General features: G+C 38.3%; 2 protein-coding genes across 3 annotated transcripts in view; both read right to left on the bottom strand.

The window, feature by feature from the left end:
- LOC100514309 (olfactory receptor 149-like) lies at positions 8,769-10,653 on the bottom strand. Its single transcript, XM_005653713.3, has one exon. It carries the CDS (start codon positions 10,613-10,615, stop codon positions 9,668-9,670), a length of 948 nt encoding a protein of 315 aa, XP_005653770.1. The 5' UTR covers positions 10,616-10,653; the 3' UTR covers positions 8,769-9,667.
- The window catches only part of VWA5A (von Willebrand factor A domain containing 5A), a 47,937-nt gene continuing 42,241 nt past the window's right edge, over positions 10,663-16,358 (bottom strand). The window contains exon 18 of one of the 2 annotated variants that reach the window (XM_021063046.1): positions 10,663-11,015. In XM_021063046.1, coding sequence (XP_020918705.1) covers positions 11,002-11,015 — 14 coding nt within the window. In that variant the 3' untranslated portion in view covers positions 10,663-11,001. Of the gene's footprint in view, positions 11,016-12,404; positions 12,552-16,358 lie in introns of those variants that run through there. The other variant, XM_021063047.1, reaches the window with a different exon arrangement.

Genomic DNA, 16,358 nt, shown 5'->3' with positions numbered 1-16,358 from the left:
ATTTGAGTTTATCTTTGTGTATAGTGTGAGGGTGTATTCTAGGTTCATTGACTTGCATGCAGGTGTCCAGGGTTGCCAGCAATACTTGCTGAAAAGACTATCTTTTTTCCCTTTTATGTTCTTGCCTTCTTTGTCAGAGATTAATTGGCCATAGGTGACTGGGTTTATTTCTGGGTTCTCTCTTATGTTCCATTGGTCTGTCTGTCTGTTTTGGTACCAGTGCCACAGTGTCTTGATGACTATGGACATCCAACTTGGCATTAAAAATGATGATAAATTTTCACCTATGCTCAGGCTCTGTGCTGAACCACTGTAGAGGGAATAAAGATGTGGTTAGCAGTGCAAGACATGGGGCACACAGTGCCTTTTCTTGGGGATTCACCATCTATAAGATGGGTAAGACAAGTACAAAGAAACTATAAAAACTTACTCTAAAAGGCAAAATCAATAGAAGGTTTAAATCCTAAGTTAGATACCAACGCATTCTTTTCAGTGAAGTAATATTGGAGAGCAGAGTCCCTCACTTTGTTCTTACTTGCTCTGTGTTATTGTAGGTATGGTGTTTGGCCTCTCTGGGTTCAGGTGTTTCATCATGTACAAAATGAGATTATTGCTTCACATGATATTTAAGGTCTCATTAATCTATTCTTTAATGTCTAAAAGGAGATAAGAATGTAGCTCTTAATTTTTATAGAGATGGTTTGTTTATTGGGGGCCCTAAATAACTCTCATATTTAGTTTAAAATAGCAGCTTTTATTCTATTGGTGTATTATCAGAATTGTTGTCATTCCTATGATTATATCATGTGTGTGCACATGTGTATTTTCTGTGTGTATTTAAGGTAATTAAATATCCCTTATTGCTCTCAAAATAAATAAGAATGTAAAGTACTTCTAGATTTTGGATATCAAAACTGCGGGGGGCGTGACATGAGATATAGTAAATTTTCACAGCATGCACTGATGGAAAGAATTAGCAAATACCGAGTTAATTTAAGTCATGAGAATCATAAGGGTTGATAAGTTGAGCTTTCTTCATTCCCTTTTGAAATTCACTCAGTAGCATATTGCTCACCCCAGCCCTGCTGCTCTAACTGCCCTTATGTAGTTCTGCTTTTCACTATGTGCTAGGCAAAGCCAGCCCAGATCACTGGTATATGATTGACAGATTCCACTGATCCTTCTTTTGTGGGTAACAAGATTCCACACTCAAAATACGTGGCCATTTGAAACCCTGACGTTACAAACTCCATGTTTTCATTGTTTTGTCAAAGGTATTTAATTGCATCATAAACTGGCAAGTCACATTTTTATCACTAAGTCTCACAGCATAGGATCTCTCTTTTAATGCAGCGATTTAGGAAGTAGTCTCACTTTCAAAATACTGGAAAAATTACATGAACGAAATATTTCATGAGCATATGTGTGGAAAGCATAGGTTAGTGTATGCATATAGCACATGCATGTTACAGTCACACTTAGTTTTCCCCTGGGATAATAATTACAGAAAGAGTCCAAGACCATAAAACTTTAACAAGCCTTCTTGCACCTCCTAAGCCAATTCCCAGTCTTATTAATCTACTTGGCCCCATTATGCAGCTCAGAACTGGGAACCAAAAATTAAAGGATAAAAAAAAAATCCAAAGTCATAACAAGCATGAGAAGCATCTCATAGGAGTGAATACCTTTGAGATTAATTAACTAAAATGTTCTCTTCACAATGATTCCCTTAGAGAAATCTTATAGCTTAGCATAAGTAGTAAGAAAACTTTTGTAATTTTGTTTTTTATCTGGAACTTTATGTGACCTACTTTGGGAAAAAAGACCATTTTCTGAGTTTGGAACAATGATGTTAATAGGAATGGACATAGGAAGTACATCCTTTCATCAACAGCACAAATCATATGTTGTCCATGAAAGGCATGTGAGCAGAGCTGGGCTTGAAGTGTCTTAGTTTTTTTAGCACTATGGTGACAAAATACCACAAACTGGATGGCTGAAACACCGAAATTTATTTATTCTCTCACAGTTCTGGTGTCTAGAGGTCTAAGATCAAGGTGACAGAAGTGTTGGTTCCACTGGGAGGACAAGAGAGGGATCTGTTCCAGCCTATCTCCTGGGCTTGCAGATGGCCACCTCCTGGTGCTTCTTCACATGGTCATTCCTCCACATGTGCACCCCTGGTGTCTCTTTGTGTCTGAAAATTTCCTTTTCCTTTAAGGATACCAGTCATATTGGATTAGGGTCCAACTTAACAGCCTCATTTTAATGTAATTACCTCTGTAAGAGTCCTGTCTCCAAATATAGACAATTCTGGCAGACAGAGGCCTAAGACTTCAACATTCAAATTGTGGGAAAAGCCCAATTCACCCCACAACAGAGAGTAAGACAAACATAGGGCTGAATGCCAGCCAAAGTACGGTTTGGAATAAGTTACGCATGAACTCAATCTTGTTTTTCTAAATTGTAAAACAGGGATGATAACAATAAGTACTAACCTCATGGGGTCACTATGAGGATAAAATGATGTGAGAATGCTAAGGAGCCAGCATAGTAGCTTGGCACATGATTAATGCTATTTAAATTTTCTTAGTATTTTTTTCTTTCTTTTTTTATCATTTATTTATATATATATTTTTTTCTCTACTGTACAGCATGGTGACCCGGTTACACATACATGTATACATTCTTTTTTCTCACATTACATATTCCATTATAAGTGACTAGACAGTATTTTAAATACTTCCTGACGGTAGCTTCCATTTATCCTTTTACCTCTACAGTTATAATTTAATGTCTATAAGCTTGTTTCTTCTCTTAAGTCCACTCAGTCTAATATACTGTTTAATCTTGAATTTTTGCTTCTTTTAAATTATTTTGACAAAACCTCAATTTCTGGAAGTAGTTTCAAGCAACAACAGCATGTCTTTTTTTAAAAAATTTTTTTCTCTTTTGCTTTCTTTTTTGTAAAGTATAGTTGATTTACAATGTTATGCCAATTTCTACTGTATAGCATAGTGATACATTCATATATATATATATGAATATATACATTCTTTTTTCTAATGTTATCTTCTATCATGGTCTGTTCTAAGAGACTGGATATAGTTCCCTGTGGTATACAGCAAAACCTCATTGCTTATCCATTCCAAATGTAATAGTTTCCATCTACTAACCACACACCCCTATCCATATCACTCCGTCTCCCCTCCCCCTCGGCAACCACAAATCTGTTCTCTATGTCCGTGAGTCTGTTTCTGTTTGTAGATAGATTTATTTGTGCCATATTTTAGACTCCACAAATAAGTGATTGTACCAATTTACATTCCCACCAACAGTGTAGGAGGGTTCTCTTTTCTCCACACCCTCTCCAGCATTTGTTATTTGTAGACTTATTAGTGATGGCTATTCTGACTGATGTGAGGTGGTACCTCAGAGTAGTTTTGATTTGCTTTTCTCTAATAATTAGTGATGTTGAGCATCTTTTCATGTGCCTATTGGCCATCCATATTGCTGATATTTCTTAAGAATTTTGTATCTTATTTACTTTTTCAGACAAATTGGAAACAGGGTTTTGTTTGTTTTTCTTTCTAAGGCGCTATTTATACCTGCCCAGAATATTTTAGTTCTGGCTAAAACCCAAATAGATGTTGGGTTGAGAAAAACTGTGTAGTTCCAATATTCCAATATCTATCACTTCTGTGAGTTCATATATTTATACGGTTTAGCACCTAAATGACTTCCAATGAAGGAAGATAATAGAATCCATTCTTCACAGTGACCCTGTCAACTGAGTACCTATAGTCTTCTCATAGCACATTTGAAGAGCATGTGCTCAGAGAGCTTGCCTAACACCACACCAATGACAAGTAGGAAGTTAAACTCAGATCTGTCTGGCTACAAACCCCAGCATACCCTTGAACACTGTTCTTTACCCCTAATATTCTTGAATAGTTATATCCAAAGGAAAACTGTGCGAAGTAAATACTGCTTTCCTATTGCTTTTTTTTTTAATTATAACTGAAAATATATTTCTTAAGAAACAGAGAAGAGAGGAAGGTAACACTTACCAAACCCTATTATGATCAAGATACAATGTTAAGTGCTTTAAAGAACCATCTAAGTCAATTTTTACAATTTAATGGTGTAGATTTCAATGTCTCCATTTTACCTGTTAAAATATAGTGATTTAAATAGTTAATTAACTTTTTAAAAGCCACAAAATGCATACATGTTAAGGTCAAATTAAAACTGTGTCTGTCTGATTCTGTCACTTCTCTTGGCTTAACTATTACTATTCTTGTCAAAGAAGAGCGTGAATCTATTCCTAAAAGATGCTTAATAATATCTAATAAATGTATAGCCTATACAATGCATCATTATGGCCATCAACAAAATGTCATTAAAAAGTCATATTTGGAGTTCCCATCATGGCTCAGTGGTTAATGAACCCACAAGCATGCATGAGGATATGGGTTCAATCCCTGGCCTCACTCAGTGGGTTAAGGATCTGGCATTGCCGTGAGCTGTGGTGAGGTCACAGACATGGCTCAGATCCCACATTGCTATGGCTGTGGCGTAGGCTGGCTGCTATAGCTCCAATTCAACCCCTAGCCTGGGAAGCTTCATGTGCTGCTGGTGCGGCCCTAAAAGACAAAAAAAAAAAAAAAAGAAGTCATATTTTCAGGACTTCTTTTCGTGGCTCAGTGGTTAATGAATCCAAATAGGAACCATGAAGTTGCAGGTTCGATCCCTGGCCTCAATCAGTGGGTTAAGGATCCGGCATTGCCAGGAGTTTTGGTGTAGGTTGCAGAGACAGCTTGGATCCCGCGTTGCTGTGGCTGTGGCGTAGGCCAGCAGCAACAGCTCCAATTAGACCGGAACCTCCATATGCTGTGGGTGTGGCCCTGGAAAAAGACAAAAAGACCAAAAAAAAGAGTCATATTTTCATTTATTGCTAACAAACGAAGGGCGGAACCATTCTGAACTGTAAATACCCACCTGTTTCCTTTTCCTCACCTCCCTGCATCTAGTTAGTTAACTGTTACTTTTGAGAATCATTTTGCCAATATTATTTTCAATTGATGAATTGATGCTTTATGCCATGGCATAAAGTTGAAAAACAAAAGAAATAGGAACTTAATTATGTCTGATATTGGGACATATTGCAAACGAGACAAGTACTTAGCTTGGGTTTGAAAGGATGAATAGAAGTCTTTCCTGCAGAAGAATCAGGGAAGGGCATCCCAGGAGAGAAGATAAAATTTATAAAGTCACATAATTTTGACTGAGTCTCTTTTAAATGGTTTTTTGAAACTTCAACAACATCCATACACAATCATTTTTGCTTTCATTTACTAGTCTTTATTCTATACATTTCTGTTAAAAACTTTATTTTCACCAAGTGTACATTTACTCTCCTGCTTCTAAAGAATAGGACTTTTAGATCTTTGTAATTCCAGTGCTCAGCATAATACATACTCAATAAATGTGTTGTTTCTGAAAGAACAAGTCAGTGAATGAATAAAAAATTGCAAAGTGGTACATTTAGGAAATGGGGAGGACAATTTAGCTAAATAGTAGAGTATGTGTGAGAGAGATGTATATGTTTCTGTGTGAATATATGGTTTGGGGGTCTCATTGTTAACTCCATAGATACTTGAAAGTTACTAAGTTATTTTAATTCAACCTATAAGCAATTTTTAAAATGTTGAAGGTCCTAAAGAAGCAGAGTAGTATTAAGCAGTTTGCATTTTGGAGAGACGCTAGTTTAAGAAATGAATGAATTATGACCATAGCATTTTCTTAGGACTTCTGCTCATATCCCTTCAGCCCACTCCAGAGATCACCTGCAGAGGGTGTCCTGAGGGCTCCCCACATCTGCCCAGAAGTAGTCTCTGGCCAAGGAGGTTTTTTTGGTCTACATATATGGGGCAGAGGTTGGTATAAAAATATCTTAGCTTCTTCTGCACCCCAGTAGGACAACTTGGAGATAGTTACACAACACTTTATAGAAAATCTCCAGTGGGTTTGGCCCTAGTTCCCCGTAGTGGTAAACCATTCCTTGACATTGGCTTAATCGCCTGTCCTTTCCTGTCTTACTTTCCCATTTCATTATCATGTCTCTTGGGGTCATCTTCCAAATAAATTGGGTTATACCCAAACCCTTGTCTCAGTGTCTGCTACTGGACAAATACAAACTAAATAAAGTTTTCTATTATTTTTCTCTTCCCTAATAGAAGGAAATTTTGTGGGGAGGTTGGTGACAGTATCTCTGTGTCATATCTATACATAGGTATAGGTATTGAAGGTATGAAGTAGTTATGAAGAACCCACCCACACTTTCTGGCTTTTTAAAAGAAAAGAGTTCTTACATTCTGGAAATTCACATTTATTTATAAATTTAAAAACAGCAGAAAATAAATACTGATATATTCACACCATGGGTACTACACTTTGGCAATAATGAATTCCTTCCACATACAATGCAATGAAATACGTGTCAAAAAAGTAGGGTGTAAGTGAAAAAAATTTTTCAGTAGAATTAGATTAATATAATTATTAATAATAATTAATAATAATAATTAATCATTATTATATAATAAAATTTAAAAACTTGCAAGATGGTGTGTAGGGACACAAACATATAAGATGAAACTTAAAAACAAGGGAAAAATAAATAGAAAATTTAGAAGAGTGATGACTTCTCGAGGGAGTGAGGGGCATGGAATCAACCCAAGTTTCTCTGGGAACATCCAAGGCACAGATGCTTCTCTCCTCCTTAAACTAGATAGTAGGACTCAGGTGTGTATTATATCATAGTTTTGTATATAGTTTTACATATTTTCTATTAATTTTTTTTTACTATTTAATGAAAACATTTTTCAAAGACTTTCAACAGGACAATGACTTGTTGATGTTATAGAATATTATTGAAACAAGCATTAAAATAATTTTTTAAAAAAAACAATAGGATGTAGGAGTTCCCGTCGCGGCGCAGTGGTTAACGAATCCAACTGGGAACCAAGAGGTTGCCGGTTCAATCCCTGGTCTTGCTCAGTGGGTTAAGGATCCAGCATTGCTGTGAGCTGTGGTGTAGGTTGCAGACACGGCTCGGATCCCGAGTTGCTGTGGCTCTGGCGTAGGCTGGCAGCAACAGCTCCAATTGGACCCCTAGCCTAGGAACCTCCATATGCTGCAGGAGCGGCCCAAGAAATGGCAAAAAGACAAAAAGAAAAAAAAAAAAAAAACCAAAAACCAAAAAACAATGGGATGTAAAATAAAGGGCTGATACATAATTGATGACATTGTTTCTCACTAATTTAGCATCCCAGTAATCACAGGCATATCCTAAGCGAACTAGTGAAACAAAAATAATTCTATTCTGTTAGCTTGAATAATTAGTTTTGTAAAGCTAAAGCCAGTATTCTTGACCAAAAAAAAACATGCAAATTAGGTATTGAAAACATTCATTTTTGGACTAGTTATTCATTCATTTCAATCTATTTGACTTCGAACAAATCAGCAGGGAGAGCAAGGAATACACAGAAAACTTCTCTCCACAATCCACCCCCCACACCCCACCATGCAGGTAGCCATCATCTCACCACTGCCTGCACACACATGCACACACGCGCAAGCATGCGCTCACACACACACCCCAAATTGTGTTGTTTCTCCCTGTACAGCATTTCCCAGATAGTCTTCATTTCATTCATCCAAGCAAAAAACAACTCTCCAACCTTTAACACCTCTTCTGTGAGGCCCCTCCCTAGTCCCAGAAAAAAATATACTCCACATTTTCTGCTTTAGTTCACACCTTAACCAGAGTATTTATCCTGGGATGGTCTAGTTACTTGTATATCTGTTTTCTCCAGTAGACTACGGTGTCATTCAGGTAGGATCATGTGTGTCTTCTTGATCTTTGCATCCCCTACTCCTAGCACAGAGCTATTCATCAGATGACATCTGAATGAGTGAAAATGAAGGGAGATTGGATCCCCTCTTTTATTATTACAAATTTTTCTAAGTTGACAATCTGAGCAGCTACAACCAGGAGTTAAGAAATGGGACGGCATCTTTGTATGGACTGAGAGAGGCTTGAGAAGGGTTTGGGAAACACTAAATTTGAAATCATTTGATATGTATCTGTACCTTCCCTTTTCATGAAGAAAACAAGGGAGAAACAGAACAGAAGGAGTTTTAAGAACTTAAGGTAAGTGACCAGGCAAAAGTTTGTCTTGGTTCTAGGAGCATGTGCTAGCTCAGCCCAGTGTCAGGAGGCACAGATGCAGGGGTGTTGGTCAGGACTGGAAGGCTCCTTGGCTGGTCTCTGATTCTGACAAGTACAGAGATGGGAGAAAAAACTGGTCTCTGCCTCTGTCCCCTTCTCTTCCCTCATTCTATTTCAAGTGTCCTGTATCTATATCACTGTTAGAATGAACTTCATAACAATTCTGTTTCCCCAGTGTGAGAGCATGCTCAGTGAATTCAGTCATAAAAATGATAGTTCATGGAGTTCCCGTTGTGGCTCAGTGGCTAACGAATCCGACTAGGAACCATGAGGTTGTGGGTTCGATCCCTGGCTTCACTCAGTGGGTTAAGGATCCGGCGTTGCCCTGAGCTATGGTGTAGGTCACAGATGCAGCTCGGATCCCGCATTGCTGTGGCTGTGGCGTAGACCGGCAGCAACAGCTCTGATTGGACCCCTAGCCTGGGAACCTCTATATGTCGCGGGTGCAGACCTAAAAAGACAAAAAAAAAAAAAAAAAAAAAAAAAAAAAAAAGATAGTTCCCTGTAATGAAATAGCATGTTTCAGCCAAAAAAAAAATGTTTAAAAATGTGGGAATGGAGACCAAAATCAAACCCTTCCTGTAAAACAGAGAAGTCAAAGTTACAAAACAATGACAGCTTGGCTCCTGTTTGTTCTGAGGAATACAGAGCCATGTCCATATTCTTTAATACAGCATCACAGCACAGTCACTGCTCTATGGACTCCCCCATCTGCCCTTTCCACATTCCCATCCACGTGCTGCCCTTTGACAGCCAGGACCTGCCTCCAGGTCTAAGCCCGGCAAATAGGATTTTAAGTAATAGAGTACACTCATGCTTCACTCATGAGAGAACTGCCTCAGGTCCCAGCCCCAAGTCCTTCTCTTTGCACTATGTTTTATGTTTTTAGAGTTTTCCTCGTAACCTTGGGAATGCAGCTCTACCATTTTTTAAACAACTCCTAGACCAGCAAAATGAGGGCTTCTCCAATGCAGGCATTTGTGGAGAAAATCACTGTATCAAAATGAAGAAGTGTCAGGGTGAAGGGGAAAAGAAGAGAGGGAGGGGATGCAGGAGGATGAAGAAAAGGGATATTGAGAAGCAGGTGGTCCAGGCTGTTCTGATTGCTGGGGGGAATCTCTATATGTGCCTCATCAACAGTATGTTATCCTGGAGCAAGCACAGGTCCCAGAGCCAGGAAGCCAGCCCTAGAGTTTTCAATCTGCCGTTCAATCCTTATGTGTCCTTCAACTCATCACTTGAACTCTTCCAATCTTAGTCCTCATATTGTAAATGGAGATAATCATAGTAATACTTGTTCTCTCAAATTCAAAACTATTTGTGAGAACCATGTAAAAATGTTTCAGAAACTATGATGTGCATTTGAAGTGTTAGTTACTCATCTCTCTGCAACTGCTCAGGATGGAAGCCCAGTTGACGTAGGGCCTTTCTCAGAGATGACTTCACCTCCTTATTCCTGAGGCTGTAGATCAAGGGGTTCAGCATGGGGGTAACCAGGTTATTCAGGATCTGGACAGTTGCATCCATCCAAGGACTTGGGGTTGGCCTTAGGTATATGAGGACCACTGGCATGTAGAAGAGCAGGATGGCAGTGAGGTGGGCACTGCAGGTGGAGAAGGCACGTTGCTGGCCCTCTGCAGAGCGGATCTGCAGGATGGAGTAGGCAATGCGACTGTAGGAGGTGAGGATGAGAAGGAAGCAGCTGAGGGGCATGAGACCCACACTAATGAACCCCACCATCTCCAGGGCAGAGGTGTCGGCACAAGCCAACTTCAGCATCACTGGGATATCACAGAAGTAATAGTCCACCTCATTGGGGCCACAGTAGGGCAATTGGAAGGTGAGAGCAGTTAGAAAGATGGCCTGAATGCAGCCAAAAAAAGAGGTCCCTATGGCCAGGAGGGCACACGCTCTGTGACTCATGATTATTGTATAGCGTAGAGGGTAACAGATGGCAACAAAGCGGTCATAGGCCATCACTGTGTATAGGAAACACTCTGTACAACCCAGGAAATGGTAGAAGAAGAGCTGGGACACACAGCCTGCATAGGAGATGGCTCGGCTATTCCCTGAGAGGTAGAAGAGCATCTTGGGGGAACTCACAGAAGGAAAAAATATGTCACACGTAGACAGTTCACACAGGAAGAAGTACATGGGAGTGTGAAGCCGAGTGGAGGAGACAATTGCCAGGAGGATGAGCAGGTTCCCTATAAGGGTAAAGATGTAGAAGGACAAAAAGAGGACAAAGAGCATGGTCTCCAGATCCTCTGTGTGTGGGATGCCCAGCAGAATAAACATGGTCACCACTGAGGCATTCCTCATAACTGTGAGAAAGTCAGACCTCAAAAAAGGACCCAAGGCCTCAAAAGTCTGAACACCAAAATCTCATTATTAAGCTTTTTGTTGATGAGCACTTTGGCTCTGTTTTCAACAAGCAGCAACTTGCCTTCTTATGAATAGCAAACTTTATATAAAAATATCAAATAATAAGAAAAAGCTATTTTAGAGCCAGTCTATCCAGCTCCTAGACAGCATGTTTGGTAGAGGCTAATGGTTGTCTATGGCAGGATCAGAAGTTTTGAGATATATTCAAATCATTCTCAAGTTAAGTCAGAAACATTTTTAGAGTTGTTTGATTCATGGATTTACTCTCTTTAGGCATATGTGTATTTTGAAATCTCCCAATATCTTTGAGAAGCAGACTCCCACTATGTATTACGCTCTGAAAAATATCAAGAAAAAAATTGCGTTAGAAATCAGAACACTTAATTTGAATCCCAGCTTTGCCACTTTTTAGCTATAGTAGTACAAACAATAAATATAATATTTCCCATGGACATAGTTTTATCATACACAAAATGAAAATTATAATTATTGTAATAACAACATCAACAACAGAGATACCCTGGTTATTATAGTAAAGTTATGCAATTTCTGTGAAAGTGTCTGGCAATAACATAAATCCTAATTTAAAGTGTTCCTCTAACTGCCCTCAAACTGTCACTCCTCTTTCTGAATCATCCATTTTCTTGGAAAAAATAATTAGACCCATAAGAAGGAGGAAAGAAAAGAAAATAGTATGAAGGAAAAGATAAGCCAAAACGAGAAAAATGCTTATAGCCTAAGGGAAGGGATATAAGACTTGTCAGCAGCCCCTCAAAAATATTATGATTGTCTTTTCCTCTCTTGGGGTGTGGGGCATTTCCAATGTAAACACTTTGTCCATATGAGGGCGGTTTAAACACTTTGAAAGTGCTAGAGCTTCCTACCTGGGATAAGGTGAGCATAATCTTGCCTTCAGACAAGAGAGGGATTGTTACACACACTCTTATTTCTGTGACTCTTAAAAATAGATGCTGAGAAAAGTTTCTGAATGCTTCTCAGGAACATAAGGAATGTTGGAATCATTATGTGATAATTCAAAATATAGTCTTCCATGTGATCCAGATTAATAGAATTTGCTATGTTTATTTTGTTTTTAAGGCATAACCAGCACAAATGCATTCTGTTCTAATGGTTTAGTGCTGCTATATATAAAAGGCATGAACAGGAATTTTCAAAACATTATGGTTTCACTTGATTTAAACAAAGAAGGAGTTCCAAACATGAAAATGAACTAAATAGAAAATGATCTAAGTCCTCTACATAGAAAAAAAAAAGATGAGTATGTTTGTGAATTTAAAAATTAGCCCTCTGAAATAAATTATTAAAGATTTTCGTATTTATCATTATTCTCTGGAAACAGTAAACCTAGAATTAAATTTAACTCCTATAACATACAAACTTAACACAAAAAAGCATTACTAAAAGAAAATCATGCAAAATATCTTTTTTTTTTTTTTTTAAATCCTAAACATTGGATTCACTCACTCATTTATTTATTTATTTATTTTCTTGTCTTTTTGTCTTTTCTAGGGCCGCTCCAAGGGCATGTGGAGGTTGCCAGGCTAGGGGTCAGGATGGAGCTTTGGCCGCTGGCCTACGCCAGAGCTGCAGCAACAAAGGATCCGAGCCATGTCTGCAGCCTACACCACAACTCATGGCAACGCCGGATCCTTGACCAACTGAGCAGGGCCAGGGATTGAACCCTCAACCCCATGATTCCTAGTCAGATTCGTTAACCACTGAGCCACGATGGGAACTCCCAAAATATCTCAAATAATTAAGTTTGATGGTTGCAGATTAAAAAATAAATCAGGAGGCGCTGCTCTGGTTCTTCTGGTCCTTTTAATCTTTTCTAAATTGACTTAAGGTGACTCTGAAATATTAAGCAAAAGAAATAATAGCAACAAGTAAGGCATCAAATTCATGTTACTTTGATAAAAAGAGAAATGCAATAACCCACAGAGCAGAAAGTCAAATAACAGCGCTAACAAAGAACATTAAATGATTCAACAACAAGGTATGGTGCCTGGAAGACACAGGGATTCTTCCTCTCATTACTCATTCAATACTACTGAAAATTTACTACTTTCCAAGGACTTGGCTCAACACTTTAAAAATATGAATCATTGTGTTCATTAAATCTATAGGAAGAAACTATTATTGCTATTCCCATCTATAGATCGGAAACCTGAAGCTTAGAGAGATTAAGCAAATTGCCCAAGGTTACAAAGCTAGCATGTGACGGAGCCAAGATTCAGACCTGTTTCATTCCATAGCTTCATTCCATACCCATAATCATTAGGAAAATCTACCTCTGTTTTCCATGTGCCTGATCCACTGCTGAGTAGTAACACCCTTCTGAATGGGTTCACATCACTGTTTTGTACTAAGGTGGGAAAAATCTTCTTACTTCTTCCTGGTCAGTTGCAAACTTGACTTTAGAGCACACCTACTTAATGTCTAATTCAGTTTCAGAGAGGAGACAACAGACTCCTCCCATCCCTTTGATACTCTATCTTACTGTCAACTCCAATATATTAGCTTTCCAGTCAGAGCCGTATTCAACACAGGGATTCCAATCATAAACTGTGGCAAGTGCCACTGGAAAACATGACTAAAGCAAATGACCAAGCCAAAATGAGCCGCTCACAGCCCATCCTAGAATTGGGCAAAAGTGAAAACAGCAAAGGAAAATAAAGGAGGGGTATCCTGGGGGAGAAATGCTGCTGACAGCCTGCTTCTTTTTACTACATCTAGCCTTAGCTGAGTAGTGTCTCTGAGCAATGCAGATTTTTGTGAACTCTGGATCATCCTTGGTCAGCCAAGTCAGAGGTCTTTGGTCCTTTCTCTCACACTGTTTGATTTTTAAGTCAATTTCAGGAAAAAACGAAGCTCTAAGGACCAGAAAGTTCCTTGTCTGTGGTGCCCAAGTGTGTGTGTGGAGAGGTAGAGGCAAATGGTAAGACTCAGGCAGCAGTTTGAATACTCACACGGTCCACAGGAGAATATAGTCACATTTCCCAATGTTGTAACAAGACCTCAGGTTTGACTGTTTCTGAGCAGAGCACAGAGTGCTCCAACCAAAGGAGTTTACATTCTCCTACTTATATAAAGAATTGAGTCTCATAGGGTTTGTGCAGTGAAGGCTCACACTTCCTGGATTGCTTCCTTGGAAGTGTATTCAGATCCCCTTAAGCCCTATTTGAGATTCAGTGATAGCTCTGAGGGAGCAATTAGTTCATCAACCTTATTCATCATCCAGCTATGAAATAACAGTAGGGGGATCATCAGAAAGGGAAGCTGTAAGGTGGAAAATGTCTGTGTTCCTCCAGGATTATTTGGATGATAGAATGAGCTTCAATTCTAACTGTAGATCACTGCAATGCTATTCTTTTTTTTCTTTCTTTCTTTTTTTTTTTTTTTTGGTTGCCTATACACCTTCAAACCTTTGCTGCTACATTTGAAATTATCTGTACACCCTTGTGATGACATAATTATCTCTAATAAACATCGCTATTCCAGTATAAACCTAATAAGTTCCTTATTATTTACTATGCATCTACTGTTATTATGTGTCCTTCATTTCAAAACTCCTAAAAAGAAGTATTCATGTACTGGACATGTTCTTAGGTAGGTAGCCAGTATAAATAATGGAGTTGGCTGTAAACCTTCTCAAAAGAAAAATGATTGACTAAATACCTAGTATTTAGTTAACAATTACATCGTAAGCATGCTAAGTGCTATGCTAATTCTTAAAATGTATTATTACATTTAATCTCCAGAGAAACCTTATAAAGTTAGGGGACGTTATTCGACAAAGCCGATTAAATAACTTGAAGATACCAGCTAGAAACTGATTGAGCTGAGATTGTAATTTTAAAGCCAGTACTTTTAAATTCTATGTTATGACGAATTCCAGAGACTTTTGTTTGTTTGTTTTGCACCCAGAGAGAAACAGATATAATGTGATTTTCAAATGATTGCAGGGCTGGTAGATATAATTTATATGCACTGTTCCATGTGGTAATTCAGGAATCATGGGTGGATCTTGTAGAAAGACAGATTTATTTTCAATGTAGAAATCAAGTTTATTAGAGAATGTAAGCCTATAAAATAAGCAACGCTTATGATGTAGTTATCTTCTTGTCTGGAAATACCCAAGAAAGTGTAAAAAGAATCATCTGTCATGTATGCCCTTAAAGATATTCCCAATGTGAGTGAACTAATTTTGAAATTGTTTGATTTTATCTATACTGTAAAACTTTTCAATGTTACCTAACACAGTAAACGTGGAACTTTAATAATGATGATTCTGCTAACCCCTTTGCAAAAGAAATTATGAATATACCACAGTGCCTACAAAAGTAGCTATGGTAATAACAAGACTGTTGTGAAAACATTTTAAAAGAGAAGGAACACGAGTTATGGAGGGATTCCTGATGATAGTCTGACAGTGTTTCACAAGAAGAGAGTGGCCTGTTGGGATGTCTTTGTGGATAGACCATCTTCATAATACCAGCTAACATTTATTGTGCACTGTGCTGGGTGCCCTACATGTTAATATTTTCTCTTTGAATTCTCACTAGAAACTTATAAGCAGGCAGAATTACTCTCCCCATTTCTAGTAGAAAATTTAGTCTCAAAGTGTTCAGGCAACTTAAACTAGGCAATAGAATTTTAATGGATCCAGAATTACATGCCTCCTCCCTTTGAGTCATAATGAAAAATAAGTTTATAATTTTCATTTTCAAATGCTGGTCCATAACTAATATTACTTTACATTTGTGGTTGCTCTGGTTTTTCAGTGCACTTTTATGCTTTTTAAATTAATTCTCTCAAGAACTATGTAAGGTGGCTTTTTTATTAACTCCATTTCACAAATCAAGACATTAGAACTCAGCAATTGTGACTTTCCTAAAGCTGGACAGCAGAGGAGCCCAGGCACTCCCAGGCTTCATTCTCTTCCCACTACATCATCACTGATTTCCAATACGACCCCATACAGAAAGCAGCTGTCTCTGTATGAGAGGAGAATTATAAATAGATTCACTTTAGAGTTTCAGGAGATTCTTATGTATACCCTATTGTCTTTAGCATTTTTATCATGTATCTCCTGACAAGATTATGGTCTTAAATTATAATGAGAGAAAGAGAGAAAAGGAGTTGGAGAGGAGAGGAGGGAGAGAGACAGAAAAAGAGAAATACTTGTTCAGCTTAAGTCCTCTTTCATAAGGATTGAGTTTCAGAAAGTTCAATAGATATTTCTCAAGGGAGCTGTCTTGCTTCAGTTTGCTTATAGGAAATTTTGCGTTTTACTTAGACTATTCTTGTTTTAATTAGAGAAAACTGCCTGCCTGGTTTAATTCCTTTCCTCTCTACCTCAGAAATTCAAGTAAATCACTGGAATATTCTAGCAACAACTGGTTTTCAACTAACCATTTAGCAGAACTTTCTTTGTTTTGTCTTTTTTAGGGCCGCACCCACAGCATATGGAGGTTCCCAGGCTAGGGGTCCAGAGATGAAGCCTCCGGCCTATGCCACAGCCACAGCAACTCCGGATCTGAGCCACATTCTGTGGCCCCGCTTTTTTCCACACACACCTCAGGACTGCTTTGGCAATTCTGGGTCTTTCGTGGTTTCATGTAAATTTTTGGATTGTTTGTTCTAGTTTTGTGAAAAA

The sequence above is a fragment of the Sus scrofa genome, chromosome 9 (genome assembly GCF_000003025.6).
Source record: "Sus scrofa isolate TJ Tabasco breed Duroc chromosome 9, Sscrofa11.1, whole genome shotgun sequence".
In the NCBI taxonomy this organism is placed as follows: domain Eukaryota; kingdom Metazoa; phylum Chordata; class Mammalia; order Artiodactyla; family Suidae; genus Sus; species Sus scrofa.
Note: the sequence above shows the minus strand (reverse complement) of the source record. Positions and strands in the feature narration are given on the sequence as shown.

Bases quoted from the DNA above. Each gene is read 5' to 3' on its own strand.
- LOC100514309 (XM_005653713.3), bottom strand. From the start codon at position 10,615: ATGAGGAATGCCTCAGTGGTGACCATGTTTATTCTGCTGGGCATCCCA.